Here is a 12,162-nt window from a genome sequence, read left to right as displayed (position 1 = left end):
GAGGCAGAGAGGAGACAGCGGTTACTCTTGGGCTCAGCACCACCAAGCAGGTCCTAGTCTCCAGATCCCACATCCAAACAGTGTCTCTTGAGTACCTACTCCCTGCAAACTGTGCCAGGCATTTGACAGTTATCTCTGCCGGCACATCCAGCCTACAAGGTCTTTACCATCCTGGCTCCCAGGGGGCCCTCAGTGGCCTTCAGAGTCAAGGCAGTCCTCCCTGGCCATTGGGGGTACAGCCCAGGGTGTCTTGCAGCGGGGTGTGAACATCAAGCTTCATGTCCTTACTTCTGTGCATAGTGGCCACCACTGACGGTGTAAGCAACCCCCTCAGCTCTCAGGCCAGGGGCTGGGGTTTGAAGGCAGACGCGCAGGCTGCCCCACCAGTCACTGGTGAGGTCCCCTGAGCTCGATGTCTGCAGCGCCTGTCCACAACTCAGGTGCCAACAGCCAGTCTCCTTCAGGAGGAGCTGATGCCTCTGGGTTTAGAACAAGAGAACCTCGTTCTCCAGGACAGGGTGCAAAGGAAGGTGCTCATAAAGAGAGGACAGGCGCAGAAGTAGGTTTGGAGGAGAGTTTTTCCATAGTCAGAGGAGGGTCAGCCAGAGCTGACAACAGCTGGCGTCTAGAGGCGAGTGAGTTAGGGGGAGAGCTTGAGCTGGCGAGCGGAGGAGAGAGGAAAGCAGGGGGCCCAGCACCCCAGAGTCCCGGTCTGTGCTCCTCGGTGACCAAGCTGAGGGCCGCTCTGACATGTTTGGCCTCACCAAAGAGGGACCAAGGAGCGCTGGTCTTTGGGCGAAGACCTGAGGCTGAGCAGGAGCTAGATCCAAAGCTGAGCCAGTTTCTTGGGTCCCCCAGAATTTGTAAATGGTCTGTGGCTCCATCTGGTCTCCACTCACAGTAACCCCCAGCCCCAATGGCCCAACAGGGATCCCCAAGCAGTGATAGGTGACGGGGTTTCTCGTGATTACCCCTCCACACCCCCACCCATGTGGCCCAGATGCCCGCCCCACTCCAGCATGGCTCCAGGCCTGACTCCTTGCACACACCCAGCCTGAAGTGCCACCTTTGGGCCCTTCCCAGCCTGCCCTCGCCCTCTGGCCAGCCCCGGCCCCCTCGTACTGGGGTGTGTCTTCACCCCCTCAAGGCCCAGTGTGCTCTCACCCAGCAGATGCGCCGGGATGGGGCCCTGCAGGTTGATGTACTCGGGCCCATAGTGGCGGTGCAGGGCCCGGCGCACGTAGGCGTGCAGGTTCAGGTAGAGCGGCTGCAGCTGCTGGTAGAGCTGCTCCAGCTCGGCCTCCAGGGACGGCATCTCGTACACAGCTCTCCACGAGTCTCCTGCATCCACGTAGCCTGCGCAAGGGACACAGCCAGGCCCTCCATGCCTGCCGTTCCCCGAGCACCCCACCTGCCCACTCCAGGGACACCCCAGGCCCCCAACCCCTGCTCACTAGGCTGGGGTCTCCGAGGACCTCTCTGGAGGCCCCCCAGACCCCTGAGGCCAGAGACCCAGGGACTCACCGTTGAGCCGGGCCGCCTTGTTGGTGAGTTCCACATATTTTGGGAAATGACGGAGGATGGTTTTCCCCGCCTGGTCTCGCCAGCCCTTCCACGCCCATAACAGGTCGTCATAGTTCCGGGATGTGGCCATGAGATGTGTCAGCTCTGGGGGCAGGGGGTGAGTGACTTGACCCCGGCCCTTGGCTCACCTCCCACCCCCTCTTCAGGGGAACTCAGCCAGAATTTCAGCCGAATGACACCCCCTGCTCACTCCCTCTCTGGGAGACATGGCTTGGAGCTCAAAAGACCCAAGTTCTTGCTCTAGTCTCCCACTCACCCCCTCATTGCCTTGCCAAACAAGGGGTGCCACTTTCCCTATCTACACTGGCCCTCACAGGGCAGTGGAAATCCAACAGGAGCATGAGGCCCCTGAGCAGGGGTGACCCCGCAGGTCCGGGCTATCGTTCGCAAGACGGATTAAATACAGAACAGCTGTGGAGGCCCAACGTGCCAGGAACCGCCCAAGCAGGCCGGGGAGCTGGAGAGCCTGGCTGGTGTCCTGCAGGAGGACTGTGGAGGGGCCTCTCTGGCGGGGTACCTGAGCTGAGGCAGCCTCACCGAGTGGGCTGGGGGTGGCGTGAGCCTCACAGACCAGCCAGGCTCCCCTTCCTGCCCTGGCTGCTTGCGTGGGACGGCTGCAGACAGCATCCAGTGCCATCCACACCCCGTTATTTGGCTGGTGCTCTCCCCGTTTGGGAACGCGCTACGAGGGGCTCTGCTTAGCACAGAGCGCGTCTGTTCGAATTAATTCTGTTTGAGGAAAATGTATTGTGAGACGTTCACAGCTGCCCTCAGAGGAGGCAGGCGCTGTTTTTGGAGGTGCTTCTCATTTTAACTGACCTGACGGCCCAGCCCCGAAGTGAGGGCTGACTGAGGGGGTGCAGAGGTCACACTCCCTTTAATGAAACCCCACGAGCACACGTGGCCTCCCCGCTTGCGTGCCTACCCACATACACAACCCGCGGGCCCAACCCTGGCCCAGGAACATGGTTTCTCCTGTTTATTTTCCATTTCCCTTTCTATTTGTCATTGTTCTAACGTGGGAGTCGGGCGGAGGGCCAGGAAGAGACTGTTTCTAGGTGGAGATTCCTCAGGAAGACTGTTAATGCCTCTGGTTCCCCAAGCCTGGGCAGGCCGGGTCAGGAGGCAGCAGGGAGCAGGTACTTGGGTGTCAAGGGGGAGCTCTTTCAAGGGGGAGGCTGCGCGAAGCACCAGCGAGAGTGGAGCGAAAGGAGCAGGGAGAACAGGGAGCTCCTTCCAGCAGGAAGTCACGGTGGGGAGTGAGGTGGGACAATATGGATGGCGCATGGGGCTTTACAGGTTGTGGCCCCAAATTCCTGGGTCTGGGGGAACTAAGGCTGGGAGGCCAGAGAAGGCGGGGCGGGCATGGCGGGAATCTAGGGAGGACTAAGAAGAGGAGGCGCCTATAGCTGCTCTCCCTGCGTGCAGCCTTTGAAAGGCACATTTGAAGCCCCGCTGGGCTGCACGCAGGGGACGCAGGTCACGTCCTGGAGAGAGGCTTGGAGGGAGCAGGTGGACAGACCCAGGGAGAGCAGCAGGTCAGGGTGGAGGATGAAGTGGGGCCAGCCTTAGTGGTGGGAGAGAAGCCCCACTGATGGGAATGGAAGTGGCTTCCCAGGCTGACCCTGAAGTTAGGAGCACCTGGCCCCCCTGCACAGGCAGCACCCCGAACCCAGCGCCAACCCCAGCCTCCCGAGCCCCTTCCTCCTTCCCCAGGTGCACTCACCAGGCTCAAGCTGGAGACAGGTTTTGTTGGCGTGACACACACTGGCCGTGCTGTATGCGGTCTCCATGTTCATCAGGATCTGGTTGTACTGCAGGGGGAAGAAGAGCGATGAGCTACACCCCTTGGCTACAAGCACTGCCCTGGGCAGCATCACGGGGTGGGGTGACCTGGGGGAGCACATTCCCAAAGGAGAAATCAGGGACTTTGTAGGTAGGTGCGTGTCCGCGGGACAGACGCCACGGCTTGACAAACCGAGGGAGCAGCAGCAGCAGCAGCGTGAAGGCCAGACCTGTGCTGGGCTCCTCACCTCTGAGCACCTCTGAGCTCCTGACTTTGGGTCCTCCACCCCCTGCCACCGTCCCCCACGCCACACACCTCCTGCAGCTCCTTGACAGGGAGTGCTGCCCGCTCGATGTCCTGAATCTTCTTTATTATCCGCCTCATGGTGGTGTTCTGGAAGTGGGTCACATCAAACTGCTTGGCCCGAGTGCCATAGTGCAGGCTGTGGTTGGAGACCTGAAGGTTCTTCTGCAGCTGAAGGCACAAAGGGAGGCAAGTCATGAGGCCCTGGGGCTCTGGTAAGCCTCTGAGGAGGGGTTGTGGTGGTGAGGGCCAAAGGGACCAGGGGTGGCCGTTTTATCAAGTTGTTGCTTTGCCTGTCAAACCCTCTTCAACCTGGGCTATCTGAGAATGATCTGGATGCAGCCCATGCCCTCAGCAGATGCCCACCATGGAGCAGGACATATCCCTGCAGGGGGAGGGAAGGGACTCCCTCGCGTCTTACAGGCTGTTGGGAGGGAGGCTGCTGGTACTGGCCTGTCTGAGCTCAGGGGCCCATCTGTTAAGTGGGGCCAAGGTGACCAGTTTCGCAAGACTGTTGAGAAATGCACGGAGCAGCTGGCCTACAAGGCCAAGGAGCAGGGGCCAGCTCACAGCTGCCGGAGGCGGCTCTGCAGCTCACCCGGGTGTAAGCTGCGGCCAGCCGCACAGGCGGGGCCCGGGTCGCAGGGCAGAGCGGCCCTTGCCGTGGTGGCAGACAGGGGCACTTCACCTCTCACTGAACCAACTCCAGCATCGCTGACCTGCAGCTAAATCATTCCTTTACTGACAACGCTGATTGTTCGTGAAAGTAAAGAGCACGGGCATCGACTATGCATTTTTCACCAGTTCCACCGGGGAGGGGCGGAGGGAGCGTCTGCTCAGCGTGGGTTTGGAGGACTGGAGTGTGTGCGCGCGGGCGCCGGACACAGGGCCCTACCAGGATCCCGCCGTTCTCTGTGGTGATGTTGGTGTTGTAGTTCCAGTTGGCCTCGGTGTATTCGTTCCACACCCCCTGGGACCGCTGGTCATACTCCTCCACGAACTTGCTGGCTTCAGCCTCGTCAGTCACCAGGTCTGCGGGACAGTGGAGGGAAACGGTAAGTCGCCTTGTCCGCGCCTGTAGCGTGGTCGGAGCTGGGCACGACCCTGCCTCCCCTCCCCCTCATGCCTCCCACCCCAGCTGGTCCCACTTGGGCTCTTGGTTTTCGGGCTGCTGGTTGTTGCCTGGCTGGTTGTTGCCTGGCTGCTGGTTGTTGCCTGGCTGGCTGTTGCCTGGTTGACTGTCACCTGGGGGGTGGCCTCCTGGCTGGGAACCAGCACCGGGTGCCCCCAGCAGAGTAGGAGGAGGAAGAGGCTGGGCAATCCTGGGGCAGCCCAACCGTGGCCCATGGCCGCAGGAGAGCAGAGCCCGGCAGCCGTGGCTCCTTGGCCAATAGAGTGGATCCTGTAGTGTGACCTCATAGAGCAGTGTGGCGGCAGCTGGCCCCCAGGGCCTCAGATCTGGGCACGCCCTCCCAGGATGCTGGGGGAAAGGCTTGCCCATCCCCGTTCCAGGGCCTGCTATGAGCTAAGTGGGTGCCTGTCCCTCCAGAGCAGGGTGCTGGGCTCACTTGGGAGGAGCTAACTAGGAACCAAGAACTGGGGGCCCAGGTCCAGAGCCCGCATTGAGGACTCCCCTTAGTGCTGCACCCCACCCTCACTCAGGACTTTACCAATGCCCTCTGGGTAGTTTTCGGGCAGCGGGGGTTGCCACTGGTACTCCGGCCAGCCCAGGACCTCGCCGTTCTTCTCGTTCTGCTGCTTTAGCCACTCGGTGAGCGGCTGGAAGTAGTGGAGCAGAGGCTCAGCGTCCATGTCCCTGGAGCCAATCATCTCCATCAGGGTATCCTTCCAGGGCCGCGAGGACCCCGCCTGCAGCAACTTCCTGTAGGGCAGAGTGGGCACCGTGAGCACAGGGCGCTCAGGCCAGTGTCCACTAGCGGTCCCTGGCCTGCGTGTCCCACCGCCAACCATTTCTGACCGCGGTGGACTGCAGGAACGGCAGCACCAAGGCTTCAGGGCCTAGGAGCTCTGTGAAGGCGGTGGCGGAGTCTCTCTCGCCCCATTCCAGCCAGAGGTTCCCTCCGAAATAGGAGGGGAAGGAAGAATGGTGCCCTCCGTCACCCGGTGCTGTGGTGACCCCAGAGTCGCCCGCTGCCTTCCAGACACCCCCTGCACTGGCCTTTCCCTTCATCCCCCCACCACGGGCCCTCCCCTTGCCCCCACATACTTGAGCTTGGCCCCTGCCTTGGTGGACTCGTAGATGTCACAGTGATGCAGCGGGCCGGTCTGGCCCGCCTCCTTGCACAGGGCTTGATGGAACTGGAACTGCAGGACGAAACTCACAAAGTACCTGTAGGCACAGGGAGGGTGTTAGGGGGACAGAGGGGGCACCCTTGCCCAGAATCATTCAGCCTCTCACAGGGCAGAGGCCAGACCAGGGGCTGCCTGGAAGAGGGGATAACCGAGCCTGGCCCGAAGCCGCTTGAATTCCAGGCTTGGCGTGGGAGACGGCGGGCGGGGGGTTCAGAAGAGTGAAGGGCGTGGGGAGCTGTCGTCACAGAATCCGAGGAGGGGACTAAAGGTATGAAAACACGGGGAGCGGGGAGGCAGAGGGCAAGGGTACCTGATGTACGGTGTCACGTTTGGGACATGGAACTTAGCTCCAGCATCAAAGTGGGTTTCGTTTCGGGCAACCGGAGGGCAGATCCCCTGATACCTGGTTCTAGAAGAGGGGGGTGAAATTGTCTTAGCACCTGAGGGTCACACACAGGCTGACTTCACTTTCGCGGAACAGGCTGTGAAGCAGGCATGTCTACCCTGGGCATCCCTCCCTCCCTCATCCTGGCACATTGGGGAGAATTCTTGGAGGAGGGAGTTTGAGGCAGGAAAAAAGTACTGTGGGTGGAGGGAGGGTGCAGAGACCGCCGGGGAGGAGGTGAAACACCGCTGCTCCTGGTGGCCTAGGAGGGTGGGCAGCGCCACCTGGGGTTCGGCCCTTCCTGATCCCTCTTTGCTCACCGGAGATACCACCAGTCAAAGTTGTAGCGGGAAGGGGGGGTACTCTCACTAAAGACCCCCCAGCGCCACTGGTCCACCAAGTAGCCAAAGGGCAGGAAGGCAATTTTTTCCAGGGCCATCTTTAACAAGAAGTTGATGTCGCTTTCTGTTGGGAAATGAGATGAGAAGGGAGCGCTGGAGTGAGAAGGGATCCAGCTAGGACAGGGTGGGGCTATGGGGGGGTCGGGGGTGGGGTGGCGAGGCTGGACTGATGCAGAGAAGGGAAGGCTGGCCTTGGGAGAGCGAACCCTCAGGAAGCACTGAGTTGAGACTCCGTGGGCTGTGAAGCTCCAGGGGATCCCCAAGTCTGCCTGACTGGGGGGCAATGAGGCAGAAACCAGAAGGGCAGATCTGAGCAGCGGGGTCCTGCTGTGGGGGGGAGTAGGTCCTCTCCACACCTGCATACCATGGTCATTGGTGACGCGGTCCAGCAGGCCAATTTTGTGCAGATGCGCGGGAGTGGACACGGAGAGCGCCAGCACGTCCCCGATGGCCTCGTGGAAGCCAGGGTTGGCGCCCTGCCGCAGGGACACCGGCTGGTCCTTGTACTGCAGGTAGTACTGCACGTGGCCCATCTCGTGGTGCACCGTGGCGAGCTGGTCCATAGTGACCCGCGTGCACTGCTTGATCCTGGGAGGGGAGAGGGTGAGCGTGACAGACAGAGCAGGGCAGGTGCCAGCGCAGGGGGAGGCATAAATGACCTTTGACCTTTCCCAGACTATCCTGGGGCCTTCTCCCCTACCCCCAGTTACAGAGCTGATGGCCTGTTAGAGCTGCCCAGGGAAGGCGGCCTGTGGCAGGCCTGGAACAGACCCAGGTGTGGGGCCTGGGGGAGAGGACGCCGGGAACCGGTTTCTCCGTGCCCAGCTGCCGCCCTTCCTGGAACCAGGGCCTCCTGGCACATGTGCAGACCTGAAGTCTTTCCTGTTGTAGAAGTCCCAGGCGGAGGCGTGGCACACCACCTCGCGGCCGTCTTTGGGTTTCTCCAGCATGGACTCTGCCCAAAACTCAGGAGGCATGGGCTCGAGCCCCAGGGAGGTGAAGAACTGCTCGGCCACCAGGAACATGGTTGTCGCATTCCAGCCCTGGTGGCAGGGTGGGGAGGGGGCATTTTAGGGGTCAGAGCCCAGTGTGGTTGTCCTTGGGGGGTAGGTCTGGGGTCAGCTTCCTGCCAGGGAGGGTGTCTCTGCTCTGGGGCCCCCTTCTCAAAGGCAGGGTCCCTATGTACTACCTGGGATAAACAAAGGGACCTGGAGGGAGGGGTGGGGACCTCACTGAGGACAGAGCCTCCAATTGACCTCTGCCCCACACGCCAGGACCCAGCTGGCCCCTGTGGCCCATTCCTGGTCTCTCCCCAGGTCTGACTTCCTCTCATTATCCCCACCCTGGCCTGACCTCGGACTGACCTTCTGCACCATGGTGCTGGTGACGTCGAGATTGGGCTTGTCCGGGAACGGCACCACCATGTCGTAGATATTTTCCCAGCTCTGAGCCCACATGTCCCCTAGACAGAGGAGGGCAGGTCCAGGCAGCGTCCTGGGCCCCAAGGCATCCAGGGGGCACTCTAGGGCAGCCCCTGGTTGGCTGCCTGAGGCCAGGAATCTCACCCAGGGGCCCACCCACACTCCTCTGTGCTCCGAGCTCAGGGCTAGTGGAAGCCAACAATTAGCCAGGCGATGATGCTGGGGTCCTTTCTGACAGCTGGGGAGTCCCTGCCTTCCGGTCCTGAGACTTGCTCCCTAGGGGATAACCTAGGATGATTATTCCTCCCCTGCTGGGGCCGAGGTCTTTGGTGTGCTCCTAGCGCTCGTGCGTGCAGAAGGGAGCGGCACGGTGCTCTGACACGTGAGACCCAGGGACCATCCCTGCGTGCAGCGAGGCCAGGTTCTTACCCAGTAGGTGAGCAGGGATCGGTCCCCTGAGGTTGATGTATCTGTCCCCGTAGCGGCGGTGCAGCGCCCGGCGGACATAGGCGTGGAGGTTCAGGTAGAGGGGCTCTAATTGTTTGTAGATACGCTCCAGGTCCTCCACAAAGGTGGGTGACTCATACCAGGAGCGCCAGTAGGCCCCTGTGTCTGTGAAGTCTGGTGGGGGGTGGGGGTGGGGTGCAGCTCAGGCCCAAGGCTCTGGCACCTCATCTCCTCACCACCCTGTGGCTGTTCTTATGGCTTGGGACCCACGTAGCCACCAGCTGACTGGACAGCATGGCTGGGGGGGTTACAGCTCTGTAATTTCCTAAGTAGGGGGTGCTCCAAATCCAGCCAAATAGATCCCAGAAAGCACGAGAGGCAAAGCTGAGCACCCGGGCAGGGAGGAGCGCTGGGGTGGGGATGGCGGGGCGATGTGCAGGCAGGACAGCAGCCTGGGGAAGGCGCATGGGGCTCCAGCCCAGGCCCGCCCTGTATCCCGCCCCCCCCCCCCCCCGCCCCAAGCCATAGGGCCTTGGCTAGTGTATGGCGCCATAGGAACAGCAGCTCTGCTGGCCTCGGGGAGAGACTGGCTGGGAAAGACCTTGCCAGCTGGGGAAGGGCACACTTACTGTCACTCCTGTAAGCCTCGTTGCTGAGGGCAGTGAATTGCTCATACAGCGGTTTCAGCGGGACCCCCACAGCATTATGCCACCCTTCCCAGGCGAACAGCTGCCGGGCGTAGCTTCGTGAGGAAGTCAGGATGTGGGTAAGGTCTGAGACACAGGGCGCAGGGACAGGCAGGACATTCTGCATCAGAGTCGGCAGTGGCCTTCACCAGAGTCCCCACTCTGGTCCTCCCCAGCCCCACTAGCTTCTCAACATAGGATAGTCCCCTCGCCTCCCCAAAGAGGAACCTACAAGCTGGCGAGGAGAGGGCTGGGAGCTATAAAAAGTAGGTGCCCAGGTAGGGCCCTTGTACCCAGGGAAATGATGACCTAGGATGGGTGGCACAAATTGGGCATCCAGCGTCGAAACCCAGTGAGACCCTTTTTGGGCCACTGCATGGAGTGCGTGATCTCAAGGTGGCCTGATGGGTAGTGGGGGGGGGGTGGGGGGGAGAGGAGGACGCGTGAACAAAAGCCACAAGGGGTATTAGTCCCGTGGAGGGCTTGTAAGGGGAGAGAGGGTGTGAGGACCACAGAAGAGAAAACCAGGCAGCCAGGAGTGATGGTCAAGGCACCTGTTGGGTGGGGGGAGGGGCTGGAGGTTGGAGATTCCGGAGAAGCAGGGACATGGGGGCATCTCACAGGCCAGGTGGAGGTCGATGACTTGGGCTTTTCCCACTCTCTCCACTGACTCCTCCCGCCATATGAACCCACCGCCCTGAGTGCAGCAGGTGATGGGGAGGGGCGGAAGCCCCAGGAGAGACAGCAGCCGCAGGGCGTACCTGGGTCCAGGGACCAGCAGGGGGCAGTCTTGTTGGGGAAGCAGACCTTGGCCGTGGAGTAGATTCTGTTCATGTTGCTTAGCAGAGAGTTGTACTGGGGAGAAAGCGTGGACAGCATGTCAGCGATGAACGCCCCGAGCTGGTCACCCCCTCTGCTAGGAAGCCCAGGGAGGGGCTGTGGCTTGGGCACGGTCACCCGCTGGTATGCGGGTCACTTCTGATCACTAATTCCCTGTCCAGGGGCGGCAGCCTACGGTGGCGGAACAGCGGAACAGGTATCCTGAGATTCCGGGGTGGGGGCTGGAGGCAGGTTCCAGTCCCCGCTGGGCTGCCACCTTGCAACCAGGGCAAATCCCGCTCAGCCTCTCTGGCGGCCTCCTCAGTCTTGCTAAGGAAGCCCAGAAACTAAACTGGCCAATGGAGAAATTTTGAAAAATCCCTGTTCCCTCTTGCATTTTGCTTTCTGCTCCGCCCACCACACTTGCTTTAATACAAAGTGGCGTCTTGGAGGCCATCTCCGGGGGGAAAGCCGCGCTTCAGGAGCCAATCTATGCTCCCTCCCGCTTCCCCCACAGCCAGGGCAATGCAGATGGCGGGGTCCCCCCTCCCCACCCCAACCCCAGTGTGGCACCGCCGCCTCCACCCCTCAGGCCCAGGGCCCACCTGCTGCCGCTTGCTCATGTCCAGGTTGGCAGGGCCCAGGATGCGCACCCCACTGATGATCCTGCGCAGCGTGGGGTCGCTGAAGTTCTCCCAGACGCCGTCGTACAGCACCTTGGCCTTCTTGCCCCAGGCCTCGGAGAACTCCTGGCTGAGCAGCGCGGCCTCCTCCTGCGGGCACCAGAGGGCACGGGAGGGATATAGGGGAGGCTCTGGCTCTGGGGTCAGGGGAGGAAGCCCAAGGGCGCCCGGAGGCTGGGGCAGGAGGCAGCTCTCCGTGCCCCCTGCTTCTGGGGCCAGGAACTGGGGGGCTCTGCGGGCGCACGGAGAAGAACCCGGGGCCGAAAGGGAGGCAGAGGGAGAAGAGGGTGAGCAGGCGGCAGAGCGGTGACCCAAGTGACCCAACGGGCAAGTTCGGTCACGACCTCCCCCTGGGCTGGCTGCGGGATGCCCCTGAGCTCCTGCTCCCCCGGCACCCCGACTTCCAGAGTCTCCAACCTCCCGCCTCTCCTTAGGGTGGTCCCCGTGAGGCCCCCGCGGGCCCAGAGTCGCCCCCGGGCGCAGGCACGCGGGGACTCGGCCCGGGGAGCCGGCCTCGCGGGGCACCGTCCCGGCGGCTGCGGGCAGCTCCGCGGCGCGGGGCGGGGGGCGGCTCTGGCGCGGGGCGGGGGGCGCGCGGGGGGGGCGGGGCGGGGGGCGCGCGGGGGGGGCGGCTCCGGCGCGGGGCGGGGGGCGCGCGGCGGGGGGCGGCTCCGGCGCGGGGCGGGGGGCGCGCGGCGGGGGGCGGCTCCGGGGCGGGGCGGGGGGCGCGCGGCGGCCCTGCCCGCCCCCCGGCGCCGGCCGCGGCTGCGATTGGCCGGCGGGCCGCGCCCCCCCGCGCCCACCTGGCGCCGCGCGTTCTCGGCGGTGATGTTGGTGTCGTGCGCCCAGCTGGCCGCGGTGCTCAGGAACAGCACCCGCTCGGCGCTGCGGTTGTAGCTGTCGGCGAAGAGCAGCGCGCCGGCCTCGTCGCCGGAGAAGTTCCCGGGCAGCAGGTCGGGGTGGAGCTGCGGGGCGGCGGGCGGCGGGCGCAGCAGCAGCGCCAGCAGCAGCGGCAGCAGCAGCGGCCCCGGCCCCGGCCCCCGGCGGCCGCTCGCGGTCCCCATGGCGCGCGGCGCTGTCCCTCCCGCGCGCGCCCGCCCTGCGGATTATAAACCCCGCGGCCGCCGCCTCCCGACACACCCCCCAGCCCCCCCGCCCCCCGCCGCGCTTCCTCCGGCTCCAAAGTCCCCGGGCCGCGCGGGCCTGGCCGGGCGCAGCGGGGCGGGGACCGAGGCTTCCCGGCCCGCCCAGGGCAGCGCGAGGGAGGCGAGGGGGGCTTGGTCAGCCTCTGGCCGAGGACGCTAGAAAGGGGGACCGTCTCCCGCCCCCGCCCG

At 63.4% G+C, this 12,162-nt stretch overlaps 2 protein-coding genes across 2 annotated transcripts in view; both read right to left on the bottom strand.

The window, feature by feature from the left end:
- The window catches only part of LOC311172718 (angiotensin-converting enzyme-like), a gene marked incomplete at both ends in the record, with an annotated part of 7,115 nt that extends 5,800 nt beyond the window's left edge, over window positions 1-1,315 (bottom strand). Inside the window, one exon of the mRNA XM_084236247.1 lies at window positions 1,165-1,315. Coding sequence (XP_084092373.1) covers window positions 1,165-1,315 — 151 coding nt within the window. The remainder of the gene's footprint in view (window positions 1-1,164) is intronic.
- Window positions 1-11,892, bottom strand: part of LOC311173945 (angiotensin-converting enzyme-like) — a gene marked incomplete at both ends in the record, with an annotated part of 33,539 nt that extends 21,647 nt beyond the window's left edge. Inside the window, 16 exons of the mRNA XM_084238030.1 lie at window positions 1,525-1,668; window positions 3,311-3,398; window positions 3,686-3,844; window positions 4,569-4,705; window positions 5,344-5,555; window positions 5,901-6,023; window positions 6,297-6,395; window positions 6,692-6,836; window positions 7,137-7,360; window positions 7,643-7,815; window positions 8,137-8,234; window positions 8,623-8,814; window positions 9,270-9,413; window positions 10,088-10,181; window positions 10,751-10,918; window positions 11,632-11,892. Coding sequence (XP_084094156.1) covers window positions 1,525-1,668; window positions 3,311-3,398; window positions 3,686-3,844; window positions 4,569-4,705; window positions 5,344-5,555; window positions 5,901-6,023; window positions 6,297-6,395; window positions 6,692-6,836; window positions 7,137-7,360; window positions 7,643-7,815; window positions 8,137-8,234; window positions 8,623-8,814; window positions 9,270-9,413; window positions 10,088-10,181; window positions 10,751-10,918; window positions 11,632-11,892 — 2,461 coding nt within the window. The remainder of the gene's footprint in view (window positions 1-1,524; window positions 1,669-3,310; window positions 3,399-3,685; window positions 3,845-4,568; window positions 4,706-5,343; window positions 5,556-5,900; window positions 6,024-6,296; window positions 6,396-6,691; window positions 6,837-7,136; window positions 7,361-7,642; window positions 7,816-8,136; window positions 8,235-8,622; window positions 8,815-9,269; window positions 9,414-10,087; window positions 10,182-10,750; window positions 10,919-11,631) is intronic.
- Window positions 11,893-12,162: the final 270 nt, after the last annotated feature.

The sequence above is a fragment of the Talpa europaea genome (assembly GCF_964194135.1).
Source record: "Talpa europaea genome assembly, chromosome: 7".
In the NCBI taxonomy this organism is placed as follows: domain Eukaryota; kingdom Metazoa; phylum Chordata; class Mammalia; order Eulipotyphla; family Talpidae; genus Talpa; species Talpa europaea.
The sequence above is the reverse complement of the archived record's forward strand: the minus strand, read 5'-3'. Positions and strand labels throughout refer to the sequence as shown.